Source organism: Ambystoma mexicanum, chromosome 2p (genome assembly GCF_040938575.1).
Source record: "Ambystoma mexicanum isolate Mex_15411 chromosome 2p, UKY_AmexF1_1, whole genome shotgun sequence".
Taxonomy (NCBI): domain Eukaryota; kingdom Metazoa; phylum Chordata; class Amphibia; order Caudata; family Ambystomatidae; genus Ambystoma; species Ambystoma mexicanum.
In genome coordinates this window covers 1097687792-1097711367 of record NC_090923.1, presented here as the reverse complement: position 1 = coordinate 1097711367, position 23576 = coordinate 1097687792, and the positions used below count along the sequence as shown (strand labels likewise).

The 23576-nt window shown below is 44.5% G+C and overlaps 1 protein-coding gene across 2 annotated transcripts in view; it reads right to left on the bottom strand.

Moving 5' to 3' along the window:
• DNAJC4 (DnaJ heat shock protein family (Hsp40) member C4) overlaps window positions 1–23576 on the bottom strand; it is a 1241876-nt gene that overhangs the window by 842730 nt on the left and 375570 nt on the right. The window contains exon 4 of one of the 2 annotated variants that reach the window (XM_069645092.1): window positions 2220–2267. The exons of the other annotated variant lie outside the window; for it this stretch is intronic. Within the exon in view, the coding sequence (XP_069501193.1) occupies window positions 2220–2267 (48 nt within the window). The remainder of the gene's footprint in view (window positions 1–2219; window positions 2268–23576) is intronic. 2 annotated transcript variants of the gene reach the window in all.

The following is a 23576-nucleotide window of genomic DNA, read 5'->3' as shown; positions in this document are numbered from 1 at the left end:
CCCATTAAACTAGACCAATTAATACCTGGCATAATCAGACAAAGTGTAATTATCCCTGGAAAAAAAACTTGCTGCACACTCATACGTCTCTTTGACCTGCCGGGTAGCCCCTGTGAGAGTGTCCGATCACCCAAACTGTGGCAATCCCACCAGTAAAACAGTAGTGGGAGTAATGATAAGAATCTGCTGCAAGGTAAAACAATATGTTGTTCACGCCTCAAATGAAAACAGGTTGAAACAGGGAAGGGTCAAACATCTATGAATTCTTAAACTGTAATGTCAATTAAACAAAATATTGAACAGATGGGTCCATGCATTTGCGGGAGTGGTGGGGGGGGAGATGCTTAAATACGAATGCTAAGGCTTGAAATATCTATCTGCCTAGACTTCTGATGTTAAGCTCATTTATACCCTTCATAAGTTGTGGCAGCACGTATCCCGAAAGACTGTGGAAAATCTACCCTTAGATACTCTGGCCTTGTTCAGTGTTGCTGCCAGCACTTTCCTGAATTGGAATTTGGTGAGGGGTACCCCACCTGCATGTACACAAAGGCACCTGTGGCATTGGTGCCTGATGCTCCAATAAGTGAAGGAAACTACCGGGCAGTAAATCTGTTTTCCGAGCCTGTTCAGGTGAACAACCTTGCCTTTGCCTTCATGGTCAGTCTTGGCTTATCTCACTCTGATGGGTAGGCCAATGGGTGTTGAGTTAACATCCCCCACTTGCAAGGCCCTAACACAAATGTCTTCCTTTCTGGCAGCAATGAGCATGCGTTCCTACTCTGAAGGCCCTGAAGAAGGCCAAAGTGAATGCTGCTCAGAACAGGGATGCTTTAAAATGGTGTGTAGCACACTCATGGCAAACTGTCAACAATAGCAACTAGAGCCTTGATGTCTGTGGAAGCCTTAGAGTCAGCCTGTTTTGTTTTGGACCTGGCCAAGCCTTTTAGGCCTGCACTTATCAAGAATGACTGAGTCGGGTCGAATAGTCAGTTGATCTTGGAATCAAAGGCCAGTATCACCTTTAACCTATAGCAGCTTGTCTAGCTTTAAGGGTAAGTGGTGGGGTGCAAGGGAGAAAACCCAGCCCTGACACTAGGTGGTTACAACTATGAAAGACAACAGATGTCCACACATTTGTGGAACACTCCCGTCCCTAACACACCAATAGCAACTAGAGTCTTGATGTCTGTGGAAGCCTTAGAGTCAGCCTGTTTTGTTTTGGACCTGGCCAAGCCTGTTACGCCTGCACTTATCAAGAATGACTGAGTCGGGTCGAATAGTCAGTTGATCTTGGAACCAAAGGCCAGTATCACCTTTAACCTATAGCAGCTTGTCTAGCTTTAAGGGTAAGGGGTGGGGTGCAAGGGAGAAAACCCAGCCCTGACACTAGGTGGTTACAACTATGAAAGACAACAGATGTCCACACATTTGTGGAACACTCCCGTCCCTAACACACCAATAGCAACTAGAGTCTTGAAGTCTGTGGAAGCCTTAGAGTCAGCTTGTTTTGTTTTGGACCTGGCCAAGCCTGTTACGCCTGCACTTATCAAGAATGACTGAGTCGGGTCGAATAGTCAGTTGATCTTGGAATCAAAGGCCAGTATCACCTTAAACCTATAGTGTTATAGCAGTTTGTTTAACTTTAAGGTTAAGTGGTGGGGTGCAAGGGAGAAAAGCCAGCCCTGACACTAGGTGGTTACAACTATGAAAGACAACAGATGTCCACACATTTGTGGAACACTCCCGTCCCTAACACACCCAAAGTGAAATACAGAAGGAGCATAGACAACCATTCCCTCATTAGGTAATAGTGAATTTTTATACAGCACTATAAAAATAGATCGTTAAAAGATTTGAGATATTGGCATTTAGAATGACAATGGGCCTCATTACGAGTCTTGCGGTAACCGAGCCGGAAAAATCGGCAGGTTACCGGCGGACTCGAATTACCATTCTGCCTCCGTGATTCCCGGAATTACCGGGGCATTACGACCCGGGTGACCCGGGAATTCCAGAGGCGGAATTGTGTAAGTCCCCATTCCCATGGAGCCCCATAGGACTCCATGGGGATGGGGACATTGGAAACACTGGTTCCGTATATGACAGAGCCGGTGTTTCCATGTCTGCCTGCAGGCGAGTGGTGTTAAACCCACCACATATGCGATACAAAGCAATAAAATCAAAGATATTATCAGGGATAGATGGAGTATACTCACAAGCGATGCACGAACCAAGGATCTGTTTCCCCAACCACCGGTCTTTGCCTACAAGAGAAGCAACAACCTATGCAACATGTTGGTGAATACGAGAGACAAGAACTCTAATAGAAAACCAGACAAACATCCGGGCACGTATCCCTGCATGAGTTGCAGCAATTGCAATAACGTGATCAAAGGCAACTGCATTACGCATCCCAAAACTGGAGCCAAAATCAAGCTTAGGTACCATGCTACTTGTCTATCAGAAAACGTAATATATGCAATTAAGTGCCCATGCGGTATATATTATGTGGGAGAGACATCACGGAAAATAAGAGTGAGGATAAACGAACATAAGTCCTGAATTCGAAACAACAACTTGACTTCAGCAGTAGCAAGACATTTTAAAGAAAAAGGGCACTCTGTGACGCAATTGAAATTCGCAGTACTAGAGCTACAATCCACCAGGAAGTGTGACAAGGATATGAAGAAATGGAGGGCTCAACAGGAAGCTTTTTGGATTGACAAACTGGATTCCCTAGCACCGGATGGAATTAATGAAGAGTTTGATTTGAGTTGTTTTTTGTAATTGTATCCATGACTAATTTTTCTTTCATTATGTACATTCACATGACAGATTATGCAGAACCGCATTCTACACAATAATGGAGTAGACCACGTGTCAAATATAGGGTATTTAGATTTGGAATATGCTTGAACCAAATTTATCAGATAAACTAAAGGTTTGAAGCAGGATTTGTGACATAAATTAACGTAAAAAGTGTAGACATACACATTGTTAACAGAAGTTGTTTAGAGAAATTAATCACAGTACCGGTCACTATATTTATAGTAATGACATGTTGCATACTTTCATTTAAATATAGAGCGACCTGCAATAGTGGAAAGGTAATCACTAGGCTGCTGTGCTCAATTGTTTTTCTGACCGTTTAAGTGATCGAGTCCATTACAACATGGCCGCCGTGTGCACCGGCGTTTCCTCCTTGTTTAACATGATCAAGTTATCATGGTAACTTTTAACAACTGAGCATACAGAGGAACGCGCGCAGCCGCAATTCTCTGTAAGTTTCGTGGCGCTGTGATTTGACACAAGGTAAGCGAAGTACAACGCTGCGCGTTGTTCTGTAACGCTGAGCCATTAGATAGGCTAAAGAAACTCGTTCTTATGTCTTCTATAGGATTTGTGACGAGCACGAGTCTACCACGTACTCACAGACCAGATTAAGCTGAGCGATTACACGACTAGCGAAACAAACGCTGACATACAAGTTCACAAGGAAACCAGGTCAGATTTAATTTTCCTTGTGCTAGAACGGAAGATAAACACAGATAGCGTTTAATGTAAAGAGTGATTGCTAACTCTTGATTTCCTTTCGTTTTGTTTTTTCTGATCTTGCTTATTGTTTCGAAATCGCTGGGCTGTCTTTACACACTTCCATCGTTAACCATATGTACTTTTCTTTTGTACTTACATGCTGATATAATGGAATTTCTATGGAATGCTTTATCTAATGATATATATACACACGCGCATTTCTGAACTGTGCTCTTATATGTGAAATGTATGGGGTTCTTTTCAATCTGGTGCATAATGGATACACAACATTGGGTCTAAAATGGGGGTTCTCTTTAACTCTTTGGTGATTTTTCAACTTAAATGGGTGTTGCATTGATTTTTACCAGGCCCTGATGAAGGAATTTATTCCGAAATGCATTGGCCACCCGTATAGGCATCTGCAGGAATAAGAGACCTAAGATCTCGTGAGAGTTAAGAATAAAATACAGCCACACTTGAAAAGAGATTCTTTTTGTTTGTCTTTTTGAAAGATTACGTACCTGAAGTTTAAAGACTCCACTTACTAGTGGCTATAGGAGTGCAGCCCGCACCGCTGGCTTCACGGCCAAGGTCATTGAACACAAACCCACCAGGTCATACCTGGCGGGAGTGACAACTCCCGCCTGCAGGACTCTTAATCAGCCAGTCCGGAAAGAACGGTGGCGGCGGTCTTACCACCACCATTCTTTCCGGACCGGCAGGGTCGTAATGAGTCCCATAGTTTCCTTAACTGTATCACAGGAAGGAACTGGCCTTATACTCTATGGAATTGATGAGTGAAAATCCATCTGACAATGGATTGAGCAAAGTATGATCTACATAAAACTGAATCCAGTTTTTGACCATCTTTGATAGGTACATCCCACATTTTATTGGACATGTTTTTAGCCTGGGGCAAATTTTAATAGCATACAGTTTCTTTTCAACAGGCAAGGTAAAGCATAAGCTTTTTACTATTCAGGTATATCTCGATCTTTAGGTGAATACAGATTGACTTTAGAAAAACTGAACACAGGAAAGATTATGCTTATTGGAACAACATTCATCTGCATAGAAGCATCCATGTGATTATTGATTTCTAAGAATATACGACAGATACAATTGTTGTGAATTAACTTGCATTAGAATGGACACTAAATTAGGGCTCTATTTGATCAATTTCAGACTTGAAAGAGTGATAATCACAGTGAACTAGCAGCTCCTGAGGAAGGGAAGGTATTCCCGAAATGCATAGAGCAAAAATACAAGAAGGTTGGGGATCCACAAACATATTCCATTGTAAATATGTAATATGAAGTAGTATTTTGCATATGAATATTGTTAGATAAACAGAAAAAAAGTGTTATTTGTTTAGTAGAAACACTTTTGGAGTCAGAATTCTTTCTTTAAGACAAAAGTATCATTGGTTGGTTTCAACAACACACTTTGGGTGAGCTAGGGATGGGAGTGTTCCCAAAAGTGTGGACATCTGTCATCTTTCATTTCTCCATTGGGTCCAGGAAGTACCCATTGAAACCTTGAATTATTGGCAGCTCGGAGCTGCAAGTAATTCCAGCCACCCCACCATAAACTTGTAGTTTGGCAGTGCAGGAAAAGTGGTCGTAACGGAATTACTGCCACTTTTTTCTTTCACTGCCAAACTTGTAATGAGGCCCAGTCTCCCACCGGCAACAAATGTTAAATATTATTCTGTTGCATGATGGAGGTTCATGACTGTGCCATGGCCCGCATCAATGACTATGCCGGTAGGACAAACAGATTTGGTTTTAATTTGGTATAATCCTAGAGAAACAATTTGCATTTAAGCTGCACAAAAATGCTGTCATTTTTAAACTAAGCTTCTTAATACAAAACTGCATTGGGCTTTATCATTTCCTTACATTGAAATGCTGCTTACTATTTTTCAGAATCAGCCTGAACCCTTTCAGTTTGGATCTCGTCAAATTTGCAAGGTCCATTAAGCTGGTGTGGCCAGTTTCCAAAATGAACGGCTCATCTCCTCCAGAATGAGGATCCCGTTTCTGCAGCCTCTACGGAAATCCCAGCTCTCTTAGATGGTGTCTGTCATCATTCCATATCCCTCTGTAGCCATCAATCTCCTTGGGTTAATATTCCATCCTAATCTATCTACGTTCAAGGTATTTTATAATCCAAACTCCTCCTTTAATATTGTGACTAAATGATGGTGAATAAGCGCCATGTCTTTTTAAATGTAACTTTTGATGTGATTGTGATAATTTAATAAAACAAAGGCCATTCAATTCTATGTATTACCCTGTACACAGAGAAAAAATACTCGAGTCTGTGGGGGATACTGATTGTTCATAGTTTTTATCATTATAAACCAGGCACACGTTTCATCTGCTAAACACTTTTCTTTAAATCTACAAATCACAGTTTGTCTCAGGTTCCTAGGAAATTCCACTACAAAGTTATAGATGTGTAACTGAATAAACATTTTGGTTTTTTCGGCAAAACACAACGCTCTTTGCTCATTTGTATCAGACTAAAATATAGTTTACAGTCACACAAGGTTTCATCACAAACATGCGCTTATCCATAATACGGATTAATAGCAGCTTGAACATTTGCTTTTCATTTGATGTAAACATGGTCTTGTGATCAGAGCCTGGACAACAGGGTTAAAAAGGCTCAGGCAGATGAACCTTACTGTGAGAATCAACTCATGATGACTCGTATGACACACATTTTTGTGTGAGGGGCTACACTGAGGTAAACCCTGGGGCTATTCAAATTAGCACCATTAAGGAGAGAAATGTACACAGCTTTCCTACTTAAACAAAATGTGGCTTTCCAAATCATGTGCAATATGTGATATATAAATGTTAACCAATCCTGTGTACCTTCATAACTTTATAAATTGATCAAACAGTAGTTGAACAAATACACAATTAACATGTGTCTCTTTAAAGGGCCTTTTGCACTATTACTGCAAGATAAACATCAAGGGACCCAGGCTGAGTTCTTGTGCTCATAATTACACTCCTGATTTTCCTTGACATAGACAACACAGCCTCTGTACAAAATTCACTTAAAAGGGCCTAGAAATAGTGATAGTTTGTGGCACTTTGTTTTACTTGTTGAAAGATGTCTCTTGGGTGCGCACGCAATTACCCACATCTTGCAGGTGCATCCTTTTTAACATGATAACGAGTAATATGTGGAAATCTTGCATAACACAATCTTTTGGGCAATGCCTCTTTTGCTCTATATTGAAGCAGTCTCCATGTTTTGTGCCCTTTAGTTCACAGAATATCTTTCTCAGTCATTCAGGCCTTGGTTCATTTGAATGCAAACATTAATCCCAGCACAGGCCTGTTATGAAATTACCATACGATTCACCAGGGGTCCAGGGTGAGGTTCCCATTGCCCGTTTCTCACAGTTTTCCGTTCCTCCTTCTTTAGAGCAGGTTCCTGAGAGTTTGGGTCTACCGTGGGAGGTGCCTGAGATTTAGGGTAGCGGGTCACAACCAGTGGCCTGCAAGTTAAAATCATGGCTAGATAGATTTATTGATCTAACCAAGGCCACCTCAGGGACAGAGCCAGTTCAATGCAAGGGCGAAGGGGTATGGAGCCCCCTCCTGTGAAGGAGGAGCTTGAGCTGCGTGGGGGACACTTCAAAGAAAAACAAATAGAATGTTAACCAGGTGTGAAAACAGTAAGGAAAAGTCAGACTCTCACACCAGAGTGTCGAGCTGGCGATCCACTTAGCGCCAACCAAAACCATTACCGGGTTGATCCTGCCTCTTTGTCAATGCAGTGGCCATTCCCAGGAGGGGCACTGCACCGTTCATCACCGTCATGGCCGAAGCTCATTTAATGCAGCACTTTGTGACCAAGAAAGCCGCTGTGTCAAGAATCACCATCGTGGCCCGGTTCACTTTTGGATACTTCCTGTGAGGACAGGGAGCTCCACCCCTTCACCAACATCTCCTGGCTGCCACACTACATTGCGCTCCCCGTGAGATGGAGGGGAGTGCTGCATGACTATTTCTGGGCCTTCCCCTGCTAAGGCATGCCAGCAACATGTCTCTGGACTGATGCTGGCAGACGTGGCCTAGGTGAAGAGAGCTAAGAAGGGCCCTCAGTATCAGGCCACTCCTGGCATTAGCGGCCCGGCTAAGAGTCCTGAAAGAGACCCCCCACGCTACTGCTATTGCGCAGGGCTGCCCCTAGAATTCGCAGCCCGGCCTAAGAGAACTCTGGGGCCCATTACGCACTGCTGCTGCCTATCCCGCATATGACACAAGACCCCTGATATGATCTGCAGCACCAAGGATTTTGAGGGAGCCCTGGCCATGCTGTTCCCCAAGTAAGGATTTTTTTACATAGTTGTGATAATATAAAGTGCGCTTTTGAAGGACTTCTTTATATTTTTGAAGGGCTTTTTTTAGTTTTAAAGGACTCCTTTTTGTTTTTGTTTTAACAGAGCTGCTTAAGAATATGTATAGTGTTTTGCAGTGTGTAATGTGATTGCCCCTTTCTGTATGAAAAAAACTAAACTGCTGGTGTACTGGGGTTAAAGTTAAAAGCTATTTATTCCAACCAACAACTAAAAGAACTGTACACCAGCATTCCTTTTGTCTGCCTTTCCTTGTGTGGTATATATTTACTCTAACCTAGTGTTTCTTCCCTGGGGGTCTAGCGCATGCGGATGTTCCGAGTCACAAAAGAATGCCATAGAAGTACTTATACATATTGCCTTCCCTGACCATGTTCTTTTCAAACAGCAGCACACCAAGGGTGATTTACACACTTAGGTAAGCAGGGGTTACCAGAGACGGGTTACGTATTTAAAAGTAAGGAAAAACATATTGTGGTGCTCGCTTACACCTGTCTCCAACCAAGAGTGTTAGATCCATCCCCTGCTGCACTAAGATTTTTACACAAATAACGTATAGCTCCTTTTATCCCTATGCAGTCCCCATCCCCAGGCTCTACCTGAGCTACACGAGTGGACACAGTTTCAGGTTTAGCTAAGGACCAAACATACAACCAGGGAAAAAATTCAAGTTGCAAGCTAGTAGCCAGCCATAAAAAAGTCACTGTGTGACGATTCACTAGGTATCGTTACTTCTCCCCAATGGGGAGCCCTTTCCCATGAAGCTAGGGAGATGTGGCTGCTACCCAATAGTCCCCTTAGGGGTGGTTTAATGCAGGAGGCCCTCATGGGTAGGAACTCCCCCTCTGGGGATAGGGACAAGCACCTTGGGTACAACCTGTTAAAAAACATCACACCCCCACATTCCTTAGCACCCCATCTCCTATATTGAGAGTAAACCAATGTATTTCTGTAGTGCCTGGGATACAGCCAAGACAGAAAATACTAAGACGAAGAAGAGCACAGAAAACATGAACCTGGGAGTCTCGAAGTCCGCACTCGACCCGAAAGGAGGGCTCTGCAGAGGATGCCAGTGAGTGGTTGAGGGAGTCCATGACAGGTCCTGCGTCAGGACCGAGCCCAACAGGAAGCAAGTGTGGCAGTGGCAGGACTTCCAGGAGGAGGTGGACTGTGCGGTCCCCTAACAGCGTCAAGACTGCAATGAGTCATAACACGAAGAGTCACAGCAGATGCAGTAACAAAGCAGATGGCTGCAGGTATGTAATGCTTATGCGAAATGCGAGCTAAAACAACACAGTGTTGGTGTGCTGCCATTTTGGATATTCGTCTCCCATCACTGTAATAAAAGCTTGCGTCTCTGTGGGCATCAGAAAATAAACTAGCATTTTAGTAGCGAAAGTAGAGCAAGGTCACGTAGCTACATGAATATTGTTGCTGAGTGGACATGCTATGGAGAATAGTTATTGTATTGTCCACTGAAGGACGAATACAAGGATGGAGTCAGAGTGGTCTGCAGGTGCATGATAAGGGGTTCTGGGAATGAATGCAAGGAGAGGGGCGCTGGTTTTTTCCACTTCTGAGTGGATTTTTCCACTCTCTGCCCCTTCCACTTGTGATCTGCTCTTTGGCCGAGGGTAGTCATAACTGAGAAGGGCAGGGTCATACCCCATAAAGAGAATAGGGCATTCTGTGGCAAAGTTAGTTAGAATTTGGACCCCCGGGTGATGCAGTCTCGCTGACAGGGAGTACGCTGTGCCTCAGACCCCGTTAGTACGAGTGATCTCTTCGCCTACCTGCTATGGGACTAAGCAGTGTTGAAGTGGCTAAGATGAAGATGTCTTCTATGTTCTTATTAACAGTGATGCTTCCTTTTTATGTGTGTTTATATATCTGATTATATGGTTGTTTATGTATGCCAAGCTTATATCTATATATATATGTGTTTTGAGTGAATAAAGGGCCTATAACGAGCAATTTTTCATCGTTTAATATAACGATTAGCCCAAGTGTGATTTTGCGCCTATCTGAGTCCAATAACTCGTTTTGCCAGAGGCCGGGGAAAACGTAAGAATAAGGGTTCTCGTATTGGCCCAAGCTAAAGCAAAACATTTTGGCGTTGTGCGCAGGGTCTTTGTGCTGATATTGATGCCAAAGAATCCTGCTAATAAATTGAATTTAAAGTCTTGGACTCGGAGAGGCGAATAAAAAAGGGAAAAAAATATATAGTTTTTCTCTCTCTCTCTCTCTCTCCCTCTCTCTCTCTCTCTTTCTCTCTCTCTCTCTCTCTCCCTCCCTCGGTGTTGATAGAGAAAAAGAGAAAAAATAGAAAGAGAAACGAATATATGAGTTTGTTTGTGTTGAGGTATTAACGATGGGAAGAATGAAACATCCATTTGATACAATGAGTTCCTGATTTACGAATAAAGGTAGCTCCGGAGGGGGAGAATGTCCTGAGGTAACTATCCCAGGGTGGACTATGGGCCCTTATGATAAAATCGCACAAACATGGGCATGTGGTGCAGGATTAAGTGAGTCTGGGATACGAGTATAGGAGAAGTGAGTCCAGCCAAACTAATGCAATGCTTGTTACATGTGTCCGTAGAGAAGGGAAAAGAATATTCGGCTCTACGGAGAAGGGGTTGGATTCTCTTGCATGCTTTTCAAAAAATGCATCTTTAGAATATGGAATTGCAAGCAAGTGTTGAAAAACTGGAGAAGGAATTGGCTGCTGAAAAACAAATTGTGTTAATGCAGCAGCTCCAATTGAAACTGTATCATGATTAAGCGGACAAATATCAAGCGTTTGCTAAACAAGCTCCGGTAAGGGTGGCTCGTTATAAATATCGGAAGAGAAGAGGTAGAGTTAATTCTCGTAAGGTGGCAACTGTGATTGGGACCCAATCAGTGGGATGGGGATGTGTTCGATAGCACCACTACCGATAGTGGCTCCGCAACGGAAGTTGTATCCAACCCAGAACCAGCATATAAAGAGGTGACGGTTAAGCCTGTGATTCACAGAAAGATGGGTCTCCATGCGATGAATCCGGGAGGGGGTGTCGTGGATATGACAGCACTTGAAGATTATTCACAGCAGGAAGTCGTGAGATAATTAATCGATTGAAACAAAAGGCTGGTGAATCTCTGCTAGCTTGGATGGTTAGGCTGTTGGATGGAGGGGCGGCGGGTCTATTAGTGGATGCAAAAGATTCTGCTAGGTTTTTGCCTTTGTCGCTTGATTTTCAAATACAGGAGGCCCTGCATGCAGGCCCTTCTTGGGATGATAATGGTGACGAGGGACAATTGTCTCTTTTGAAATACCCGAATACGACGGATTGGCCGACGGATGATAAGAAATGGTACACGTTGAAAGAAGCTATTCAAAGAGTTAGGGAAAAAGCTATGAAGGAGGCTCTGAAACATATGGAAACATATGAATCATTTGGAAACTCTGAAACATATGGGGTTGGTAAACCTATAAGTTTCTGCTAGGAACACCCTAGATCGAACATCCCCTCCTGCCTATAAAAATGTAGTGATGAAGGCCACCAGGGGGCGCACGGATGTGTCTTGACTCAGTGTGAGCTTCGTGACTCTGGGTCCCTAAGATGGATTGAGCCCCCACTTTTACAACTCCCCCCGCCCCCGAGACCCAAAACCGTTGTGGTGCTGGCTGAGGATCCCCCCCCCCTCAAGTTGACGGAAAAACCCGATCGAAATCGGTCCCTGGAAACCCAAGAAACCCGTCTCTGAAAAAGACTTCACGAGCAGCAGTACCGCGGCCTGCTTGCAGAGACCTGCGCAACAGTTAAAGGTGGACCCCGGGCCTGCGGAACAAAGGAAGCCTGGAAATACTTTGCTCCCTGTGCGAACATCCTCATTCCCCCCAACGCTTCACTGCACAAGTTAAAAACAACGACCGGTGCTGTGACAGCTGCACCTGGGATGAGCGGTTGCAGACTGGGGCCCGGAAGACGCCCTCCATTTGAAGACGGTAGGCGGCTGCCCCCCCTTGCCACCCGTAGAGCAGCGCGTGGTGTGTAATCACACCGCGCCCCCACTGGACTCCCAGCGCTCTCCTCCGCGGATTACGTGGCAACGGCCTGAAGATTCCCCCCTCCCTCGCCGGGGACCGTACGAGGTGCGGGTGGCCTTACCGGCACAGGGCCCAGCTCAACGTCTACTCGCCCTGCACTCCCCGCTGCACCCCCGGCACTCTATCCTCCGGACCACGTGGCCACGAGCCGAGGTCTCACCCTCCCCTTCCCCCGCTAGGGCCTGCGTGCTGCGCGGGTCACCTTTTCGGCGCAGGGCCTTGCAGGTGCGGGGCCGCTGGCCCGTGCCCAGAGGAGGGCACACACCTTGGAGGCCCGAAGGACAAGGCAGACAGCCAAGAAACGCCCCGGTATGCCCAGCTATAACTGCACACGCCTCAAATTCTGGGGTCCCGTGTGCCCATGCCGGGGTGACAACCACCAGACATAAAACACCTAAGCCGTCCACAGGGGGAATACTCGCTGCAATCAGAAGCGAACGCAGGGACCTCTCCTCACAACTCATGCATCTGGACAGGAGAACAAACTGAGGATATGCAACATTGTGGTAGAGAGTGTTTTACCTCACTACCGCAATCTCTAATCGCCAAGCGACACAGCCCAGACACAAGGCCCTATCAAACAAGAAACAAGCAGTCACTGATTGTGAATACTGAACCCCTCAAAACAGAGAACCACGCCCAGGACTACTGTAGGCCTGAGACCCAACTAAAGGAACTCTTGGTGACCACCCACACCCTGTGTACACCACCAACCGCAACAGGAACCCGCCTACTAACGTGCAATAAATTAGTCACGACTGCAGACATTGCAGTCCAGAGGGTTGGGCCCCCGAATCAGGGGCGTGTGCCTCCTCTGCCCTGGTCTCCATCTCCTTGACGAACGCCACCAGCGATACCACCGAAACCTCAGAGAGTCCATGGACATAAAAGAGAAACTAGCCCCATTCACCTACGTCTCGATGCCTGCTGAGAATTGTGACCCCAGCATGGCGAATAAAGACAATCCGGTGAGTGAATCAGCAGCTACCAAAGGGGACATTGCCGCCCTACTGGGCGAAATAAAAAATATGGGTGCCAGCATTGGCTCCAAGATAGACAAAATCACGCAATGCTTAGATACCATGGAGGAAAGGCTGAAAGGGGTCGAAAACAACCAAGCGTCCATAGACACCCTGGAAGCACAGCTCGATCAACGGATGACGGAATTGGAACAACATGAAGAGAACTTTAAACTCAAATTCGACAACTTGGAAAACCGAGAAAGACGGAACGTCCTGAGAATTTTCGGCATCCCGGAATGAGAAGGGGAAACAGAGCGATCTGAGGAAAACCTTACATGACATCATTAAACTCCTAGTCGCTGATGACACGATTGACAAACCCAAAACGGAGAGGGTACATAGAGCCGGAGGTCCCCCAGGCGGACCAAGATCTGTACTTGCCCGATTCCATCACTTTCAGGACAAAACTAGGATCCTTGAAAGGGCAAGGGTCAGCGATTCAATCACTCTGGGAGGAGCCCAGATCTCGATATACCAAGACCTATCATCTCTGACGCTGGCACTCCGACGGATGTGCAGACCCCTTACCAAACATCCGAAGGAAAAGGACATAAGATACAGGTGGGGATACCCCTTCTCCCTCTCCTTCGAATATAACGGCAACAAAATCAAACTAAGCTCGGAAAGAGAAATCAGGGCATGCATCTCAGACCTCCTTGGACCGCACACAGAGGAAAACGACCGGGAAGACCCACGGCGAGAGGATAGGGGATGGCGTATTCAGGGCCCCAGAAGGAAATGAGTGAAGGGCTCAAGGAAATTCTGGAGAGGTAACACCCCCCCACGGGGGGAGGGAACTGATGTTCCACAGCTTCGGTAAAATTACATTTATTCCATTACACAAGTTAATGACCCGAATGAAGAAAGATGTACAGGCTTTTAAAAAAAAAAAGTCGGGGCATGGACACGAAGGGGGGGAGGTTGAAATGGGGCTCTATCAAGACTAAGAAGTTATAGTAAGCAAAGGGACGTGAAGTAACGGTCCCCAAAGGTGGTTCGGTGTAGGACCAGTATTCTCATCTGGGTTCGATCGAACGGCACCAATCAGGGAAGGGTGGGGGGTGGGGGGGATGGGCGGACGGGAAATGGGCAAAAGTTGTAGCAACAATGGCGATAAATCAGAACATCCAAGACAATGTGGGATTCTATGTACACTCTACTTACTTGACACGGGTCACAAACTTGCACCTAACAAGCTCTAACAATGGCACCAATTGAAGAGCAGAAGGGAAAGGATTACCTTAGGATAGGAACACTTAACGTGAAAGGACTAAATTCACCAACCAAGAGGTCACTGGTTGCTAGGGAATTTCGTAGATCCCAAATTGACATTCTTCTCCTACAGGAGACAAATTTTTCCAAAGGCGAAGAACGATGCATTATCGGGAAACGAGGGGGAATGGAGTTCTGGGGCTCTGGACCACTCAGGAAGGGAGGTGTAGGTATCCTGATCAAGAAGGGCATCAATCTAGAGGTAGACAAGACATGGTCCGATGTAGGTGGGCGCGCCCTCCTGATAACTGGGAAAATCGCAAAGATAAAAGTAATGATCACAGTGATATATTCCTCCAACACTGGACAGGTCAAGTTCTTAGAGAAAACAATACCCAAAATAATGTTGGAAGCCTCAGGCCACATTGTTCCCGGAGGGGACTTTAACCAATGGGCAGACCCGACCAAAGACTGGGAACCAGGCAACCCCAAAACGAGAAACCAAACAAGAGGTGACCGCACTGAGCTAGCCGACATAATGGAGATGTACGATCTGAAAGACGTATGGAGAATCAAACATCCTAATGAAAGGGTTTATACATTCTATTCCAACCCACACAAAACATTCACCCAAATCGACTACTTATACCTTACTAAGGACCTCCTCGATACCACAACAGACTCAGAAATTATCCCGATAACATGGTCAGACCACGATATGGTCCTGGTAGACATAGAATGGACAGACTTACCTGTCTCGGGAGGGAAGTGGCGATGTAACGAGAGCCTATGGAAATATATGGTCTTTAAAACTGAAATGGAGACTGAAATTAACAAATACTTCAAACTGAATAATAGTGACGAGGTCTCCAAACAAACAATATGGGAAGCGGGTAAGGCTACCTGGAGAGGCATCCTAATACGTGAAGGGCCCACTAAGAAGAGAGAGCGAAAGATCCTAGAACATAGACTCAGATCTGAAATATGTCAATTGGAAAGCGATATAAGGGAAAATCCAGACACGGATCAAGATAAAATAAATGCAGCACAGTGCAAAAGGGAGGAACTACGACTATTGGAACATGAACAAATTGTGCGTAAACTCCGATTCCTCAAACAGAAATTTTATGAAAAAGGGGACAATGCCGATGCACTACTAGCAACCAGACTTAGAGAGCAAAGGGCAGAGCGAAAAGTGAAAGAGATAATTGAAGAAAACCCCTCAATAGCTCAAAACCTCCACACCATCCCAGAAAGATTTGCCAACTACTTCGAGACGCTATACGCCTCGGAAGCGAGTCCCGAGCAATCAAATACAGACCATTACCTATCCTCAATCGATATGCCCAAAATATTGTACCCAGAATCCGAGCTCTTAGAATCCCCAATATCTGAAACTGAGGTTCAAGATGCAATTAAAAGATTAACCATGGGTAAATCCCCGGGAGAAGATGGCTATACCGCTGGGTTTTACAAAACCTTCAGCACACAGCTTACACCATTCTTGACAGAACTATTTAATGAGATACTAGAAAGCGCTAATAACGGTGATTCCTAAGGAAGGGAGAAACCCTAAATATTGTGGATGATACCGCCCCATCCCCCCACTCAACCTCAACGCTAAAATCTATACCAGGTAACTAGCCGCAGAACTGGAGGTACTGATGCCTCACCTCATACACAATGATCAAGTCGGATTTATATTGGGTAGGCAAGGGGCGGATACTATGCGCAAAACACTCCATCTTGTCCACTCATCACATGCACTATCTGGTGACCCCGCCCTATTGTCGATAGATGCAGAAAAGGCTTTCGACAGAGTGGAGTGGGAATTCCTGGGGGCGGTCCTGCGAAAGGTGGGAATAGGGCTGAGATTTAGGAAGGGAATACAGGCTGTATACACATCCCCGAAGGCATCAATATTTGTCAATGGAGAATACTCCAGATGGTTCGAAATGGAACGTGGAACTAGACAGGGATGTCCCCTCTCTGCAATTCTCTTCGCGCTCTCCCTGGAACCCCTAGCCCAAACCATGAGAACTGACTCCAAGATAGAAGGTATGCGGTTGGAAACGATAGAATACAAGATAGAGCTCTATGCAGATGACATACTGTTACACATAACCAACCCCTCTGTATCTGTCCCCCATGCTCTCCGCCTATTAGAAGAATATGGCCAACTCTCTGGGTTCAAAGTGAACAAGACTAAATCGATATTGTTTCCCTTACAAGGAATGAAAGAAGAAAATGAAACAAATTTTCTACCCTTAGGCCTCAAGCTTGAGCATTCCGCACTAAAATATTTCGGCATACAGATCACCAAAACTCTAACGGACCCATACGAAGCTAACTTCCCTCCCCTCCTCCGGACCTAAAAAGGTGGGACAAGCTCACGATCTCGTGGCTGGGACGGGTCAATGCCATTAAAATGGTATGCCTTCCCAGATTCCTGTAACCCTTCCAGATGCTACCTGTCGAGATACCAAATGGGTTCTTTCAGGAAGCTAGAAAACCTATGAGCAGGTTCCTCTGGCAGGGGAAGAAGGCGAGGAGAAGGCGAGGAGTGCATATAACACTCTAACACTCCCCAAAGATAAAGGAGGGGTAGGTCTCCCCGACCTACGAACATACTATAAAGCCTCCCAATTACGTATCCTAATCCCACACTTACGCGACCACAAACACCTCCAATAGATTCACATGGATAACCACTATCTCTCGCCAGCCACCGTATCAGAATGGCTATGGACCCCACACAAAAGAGTACAACGTAGAATCAGAGGCCACCGGATATTGAGTACCATCTGGAACATATGGTGACCAAGCAAAGAGATGCGTAACATCACCACCTGGCCATCCCCGCTTAGCCACCTATGGTCTCCAGGCATAAACGACCACATACGTAACGTAGGAAGATTCCAATCCTGGTTCGAGGCAGGCCTGGAAAGGGTGGGGCAGTTGCAGAAAAAAGACACTTTCATCCCACTACCGGAACTAACTGAAGCCCTAGAGATAGGGCCATTATCCACCTTCCAATACATTCAGATAAAAGGTGTCCTAACAAAATCCGAATAGAAGGTCAAGTTGAAAAGAGATCTCACTCCTTTCGAAAAACTCCTAGACTCTAAGTCTGAAATGAAAGGTTTGATATTTGTAATGTACAAAGAACTCATTGAGGCTGGGGACGGGTCAACGGAACAGCTCAGAAGCAGACGGGAAAGAGATATAGGAGACGATCAGTGGGAAACAATGTGCAAAGCTGCATCCAAAACGTCCATATCCAGCCAATACAAATTACACGCCATTAATCTCCTACACAGATGGCAATATGACCCACTCAGGCTGTCCAGAATGTTCCAAACAACGAGCCTGAGATGTTGGAGGGATTGTGGTGAGGTAGCAGACTATTGGCATATGTGGTGGAGCTGCCCATACATAAAGGTATTCTGGGAGGAGGTCCTAGGGTGGATTAAGGAAACAGATGGCATCCGAAGAGGCACCAATCCCCTCCTGATTCTGTTCGGCCTGGAAAAAGACGAGGATGATTGGACTAGACTGATAGGTCTGGCCCCACAACTACTACTAGCGGCCTGTGCGCTGCTAGTAATGAAATGGAAATCCAAAACAGTCCCAAGAAAAAAGGAATGGATCAATCTGGCAACGAACATCTTCACAATGGAAATGATCAGAGCCTCTCTACACAATAAAGCATCGCAATGTGAGATCCTCTGGTTAGACTTTCGAAATAAACACCTCCCAGTGACCGCAGACTCCCAACCTGAAGACACACCAAAGTCCTAATGCAAGCCAGAAAACCCACGAACTGACAGTAAGAGATGGTTCAGACCCAGCAATCAAGAAAATCCCACAGCAGTAGACCTACAACCACCTTTTCCACACACACTAAAAAACGGAAAATGACTTTATGATGTCCGCCCAACCAACAGGGGGGAGTGGGGTGGGTATGGGATATGTTTTGTTGACTGTTACAACTAAAGAATAGAAACGAATATAACGACAATTTAAAGTATAAAAGGAACTAAAACGTTGTTCTTCTGATGTAACCATGCGCTAATAGTTATGTATTATGTAATGTGTATAACTTTTGTTTAAAACCAATAAAACCAAATTTAAAAAAATAAAAATAAACGTAGTGATGATTCTGCTGGTGGGTATGACGGGTAAAATAACTGATGAAGTGATCGATGCTATTCGAAAACTGGCAGATCTAGGAGAATGGGACAAACCTGAGGAACGATCTAGGAAGCGGGAAGGGCGAAATGAAATACGCACTCCTGGGAAAAGGTTTGACAGCCGCGATTCTCGTGTGTCTAGAAAAGACATGTTTCTAGCTTTATTGAAGGATGGTGTGCCGCGCGAGGATATTGATGGGTTTGAGATGTGGGAAATGTCCTTGTTGCATAAAAAACTGGGACTAGATGGAAAGGAGTGTTACAGACAAGTGAAACGACAGATGTACAAAAGCATAAAAAGGAGGTGGATCCTTTTGGACCATCTCCAGAAGGGGGAGGCGATGAGTCTTCCAACAGATCGGTGCCTTCCCAGCCAACTTACGCTGACTTAAGGAAAATGGTGAGTGCAATGGTGGAAAGAGAATCTAAACACACGCACTCTAAATATGGATAGGATGAGGGTCAAACTCTGGAAACTAACGCCCATGTTAAGGTTGACAGACGAGCTCATGTAAAAATCAAATTGTTTTGGCATTCAGGAAATACAGAAGAGATTCAAGCATTAATTGATACCGGAGCGGAGGCCTCTTTGATACATGGAAACCCTTTCAGATTTAAGGGAAAACATTTTACGATTACGGGATTGGGAGGTAAAGAAATCTCAGCAGTACAAATGAAAAATTGACATGAAAATTGGGCAATTGAAAAGAGACACTTATCAGGTATTGTTTGTTCCCGTTGTTGAATATATTATTGAATTTGATAATTTGGAAGGATTGACCCTAGAATTAGGGGGTAAAATTAACCAATTTGTGGTGAGCGCATTCACTTGTACACCTGTAGTAGTTGGCCAATTAAAAATGCTGCAACAAAAAGAGTATCCATGAAACAATATCGAATTCCGGGAGGGCAGAAGGAAATTGCAGAAACCATTAAAGCGTATGTGTAAGCAGGTGTGTTGTGGTCTATAACCACTGCATGGAACAATCCGATCTGGCCTATCAAAAAACCAGACGGTAGCTTCAGGATGACGGGTGATTATTGCGAATTGAATAAATACACTCCTCCACTAGTACCAGCAGTACCGGATGTGGTAACTTTGGTGGAGAATGTACAAAAATGTGAGCGAACATGGTATGCAGTGATAGATTTGGCAACGCCTTCTTCATCATACCGATTGCAGATGAATTCCAAGAGCAGTTTGCATTTTCGTGGAATGGCAGGCAGTATACTTTCAATCGTTTGCCAATGGGATACATGCATAGTCCAACAATCTGTCACCAGCTGGTGGAAGAACATTTATATAAAATTCCATGCAAACCAGATGTACACATTGGACATTACATTGATGACATTTTGATTCAAGGCAAAGATGAGCAAAGTGTGCAATTACACTTGGATCTCATTAGGGACGGCTTGCGCAAGGAGGGATGAGAGATCAATGATGCTAAAACCCAGGGTCTGGCAGAAACTGTGATTTTCCTATGGTTACAATGGCATAATGGGCGCTGTGAGATGGCGCGCAAAGCGAAACAGAAGATTCTCGTTTTTTAACTGGGAGGACTAAGAAACAAGCACAACAGTTAATTGGGCTGTTGATTTTGGAGACAGCACATTCCACATTTAGGGCAGATTTTGGCACCGCTTTACAAAGTTACGCATAAAAGGTTTAATTTCGAATGGGGTGAGTAACAAGAAACAGCGTTCCAATTAGCCAAAGACACCATTCAAAAAGTGCTTGATTTATAGCCATTGAGGAATGGTGAGGTGGAGTTGAATGTGTCCGTACAGGATGCCTAAGCCAATTGGAGCCTATGGCAGAAACATGACAGAAAACGAGTACCCTTGGGATTCTGGAGTAGGAAGTTGCCAGATGCAGGTGACAGATATACTACACCCTTTGAAAAACAATTACTGGCGTGTTACTGGGTGCTAATAGATACGGAACAGATGACGGTGAGTCATGATATATATCCAACCTGAAATACCAATTATGGCATGGGTACTGAGCTCCCATAAAACACACTGAATTGGTCATGCACAAGAGGCTAATATCATTAAATGAAAATGGTACATTCAAGATCGTGCCAAGCCCCTTAAGGGTGGCGTGGCAAAATGACATGAGCAAGTGGTGGGAGTCCCGCTAATAGACATTCAACCGGAGGGTGTGAGGATTGTTGAAGAATTGGCAGTTAAATGGGGGATCCCATATGGAGAATTATCCAGTGAACAAGTAGAACATGCATGGTTTATTGATGGCACAGCCAAATATGTGAGAATTGAGCGACATTGGAAAGCAGTGGCGTACAATCCAAAACTTAAAAGGGTGCTGACCACCTCAGGAAAAGGGAAGAGTAGCCAGTTTGCTGAATTATATGCTGTGTATCAGGCATTAAAGCAGGAAACACCTGGAAGTTATCATATTTATACTGATTCATGGTCGTTTGCGAATGGGTTAGTTCTATGGCTGCTGACTTGGAAAAAGAATGGATGGAAAATTCATGCAAAGGAAGTGTGGGGAAAAGAAGTATGGCAAGACATTGTCGAGATGCTAATGCATAATACTGTAACTGTATATAACGTGGATTCACATTGCGCAACATGCTCATTAGAACAGTGGTTTCATTCTGTTGCAGATGAACATGTAAAGCTTGCAGTCATGGACGCAAGGGCTGAGGGGGATGATTTGGAGGGAATTGCCAAATGAGCCCACCAGTAAAGTGGACATCTCGGAGAGAAGGCTACTATCAGGTGGGCACAAGACAGGGGAATTAGCATTCTGTTAGAAATTGTGAAAACAATAATCTTACAATGTCCTACGTGTCAACGTTAGAAACATTGATCTATTCCACATATAATCCATGGTACATTGAAATTAGGTAAATTACCTGGACAAATTTGGAAGATTGATTATATCAGTCCTATGCCCACTAGTAAAAGATGTCAATATGCGTGCACTTTTGTGGGCACGTATTCAGGTTATCTGATGGTTTTGCCATGTAAAAGAACTACCCAGTTGAATACGATTAAATTATCGGAACAGGTGGCTGTATACCATGTTATCCCTTTGCAAATTCAAAGTGATAATGGGTCCCACTTTAAAGGGAAAATGGTCCTGGATTATTGTCAAGACAAAGGAATCAAATGGATTTTTCATGTCCTTTATCATCCAGAAGCATCTGGTTTGATTGAGAGAATGAATGGATTGTCGAAAGAACAATTGCGCAAAAGAGGGGATGGTACTTTGAAGGGTTGGCGAGAACATATAGGCGAAGCTTTTCAAATTTTAAATAACCATTCCATTGTGAACGGTGAGACTCCATTAACGCGCATGTTAACGCCAGCCTTACAAATTAAACTGAATCGAGCCATGGAAACTCTAATGTATTGGGAAGTGTCCCCTGGTGTGTTGGCCCCGTATTGTGCTACTCCTAAGTCTGCTGGGGTGGATTCGACTAGAACCGAGAGGTATTACTGTGATTGATACAGGAATTGGAGTACAAATTCCACCTGTACATATGGGATTAATTGCCCTGAGACCGGGTTTAGCCATAAAAGAAATTCAAGTGTTGGGAGGGATTGTGGATGTGGATTACCAAGGTGTGATTAAGGTGATTCTCATGAACAGTGGTGAGAATATGCTACTGATTCATAAACGGGATCAAGTGGCCCAATTGATACTAGTTCCTGTAAAACTATCCATCGTTAAGAAACTAGTGCCACCCACGGTATTGACAGTTTGTGGGGAGAAGGATTTTGACTCATCAGATGTAATGGTTCCAGGTGCCAAGGTATGGGTTGAGAAACCTACTGGTCAGCCCGTGCTGGCGGATGTGATTGCAGCTGGGGAAGATCAGTTGGTTCTTGTAATGGAGCCTGAACTCATATTCCTGCTGACAAATGTTATTTATGTGAGTGATGTACTCCACTGATGTCTTGTTTTTTTAATTCTGACATTTTTTAGATTCTGAGTATGCGGAGTGCCTGTGTGTGGCACGTTGGAGTTCATTCGGGAGGCTCCGGGTTCATGCCGCAGGATTCTCTAAGTGGAACGGGTGATCTGGATGAAGACTGAAACTCCTCCTATCAGTTTTGCGCCTGAGGATGCGTCTGTTGCAGCCTATCGCGGGGCGTTGAGGAAACGGTGGGGGCAGCAAAATAATGTCTTGCTTTTGCCCCCTTCTGGAATTTCTACATCCTTTTCACATCATGGTTATTCACTGTGTGTCAACCAGCCCGAAAATGTGTGGGTCTATTTAGACCGGCAAGTTTTGAACATTTCGCATTTCTGCTTAACTGAAGTGCATAGCTCCACAGATTTGATCTCAACAGGCCTTGTGGCTATTCGAACTCCTACCCAGATTTTAAAAGAGTTATTCAGGGTATTGCATAATGATTCTGTGGTGGAGCATTCGGATGTCTGGAATTCTATTTCTGTATATGAATACTGTAAATTTTGTAGTTTGCAGTGACACTGTCCACAAAAGTAGGAACATGACCCGTATCATGACACATGACATCGCTCCTGCAGATGTTTGCTATAAAATGGCTTGTGATCCTTCCTACATTGGCGACAATTAAAAATGAACGCTAAAGAGAAAGGGACTGATTTTGAACAACATTTGTGTGCAAGATCTATTAATGTTTGTGTTGATGTTTCAAACAATATGGTTTGTAATTTTACAGTTTCTACTACTAGCCACCTGAATCATGTAAAACTTCCACCTGGTTGGTTATTTTCCTGTGGGCACTTCACTTACTCTTACATCCCTGCTAATATTTCAGGTGGCCCATGTGCTTTAACTCTTCTTGGTTTGATGATGTACCCTTTAAAACCTATTATTGGACGTTCTATATGTGCTGCTTCCTATACTGCTTTATCGCCTGACTTCAATTCTGAAGTGCATTTGCTCTCAGAAGCAGAAGTGTTAGCATTAGCCATTTCCATTATTGGGATTTGGGGCTTAGCGGCTGGGGGTTATAAAACCATGATTGGATTAGCCTGTCTGATGGTTAAAGGACTTAATGAGACCTCACAAGCTTTGACTGAACTGCTGCTAGACAATAGAAACTTTAGGAAAGCTATTTTTCAGGGTAGAGCAGCTATAGATTATTTGTTTTTAAAGCATAATGTA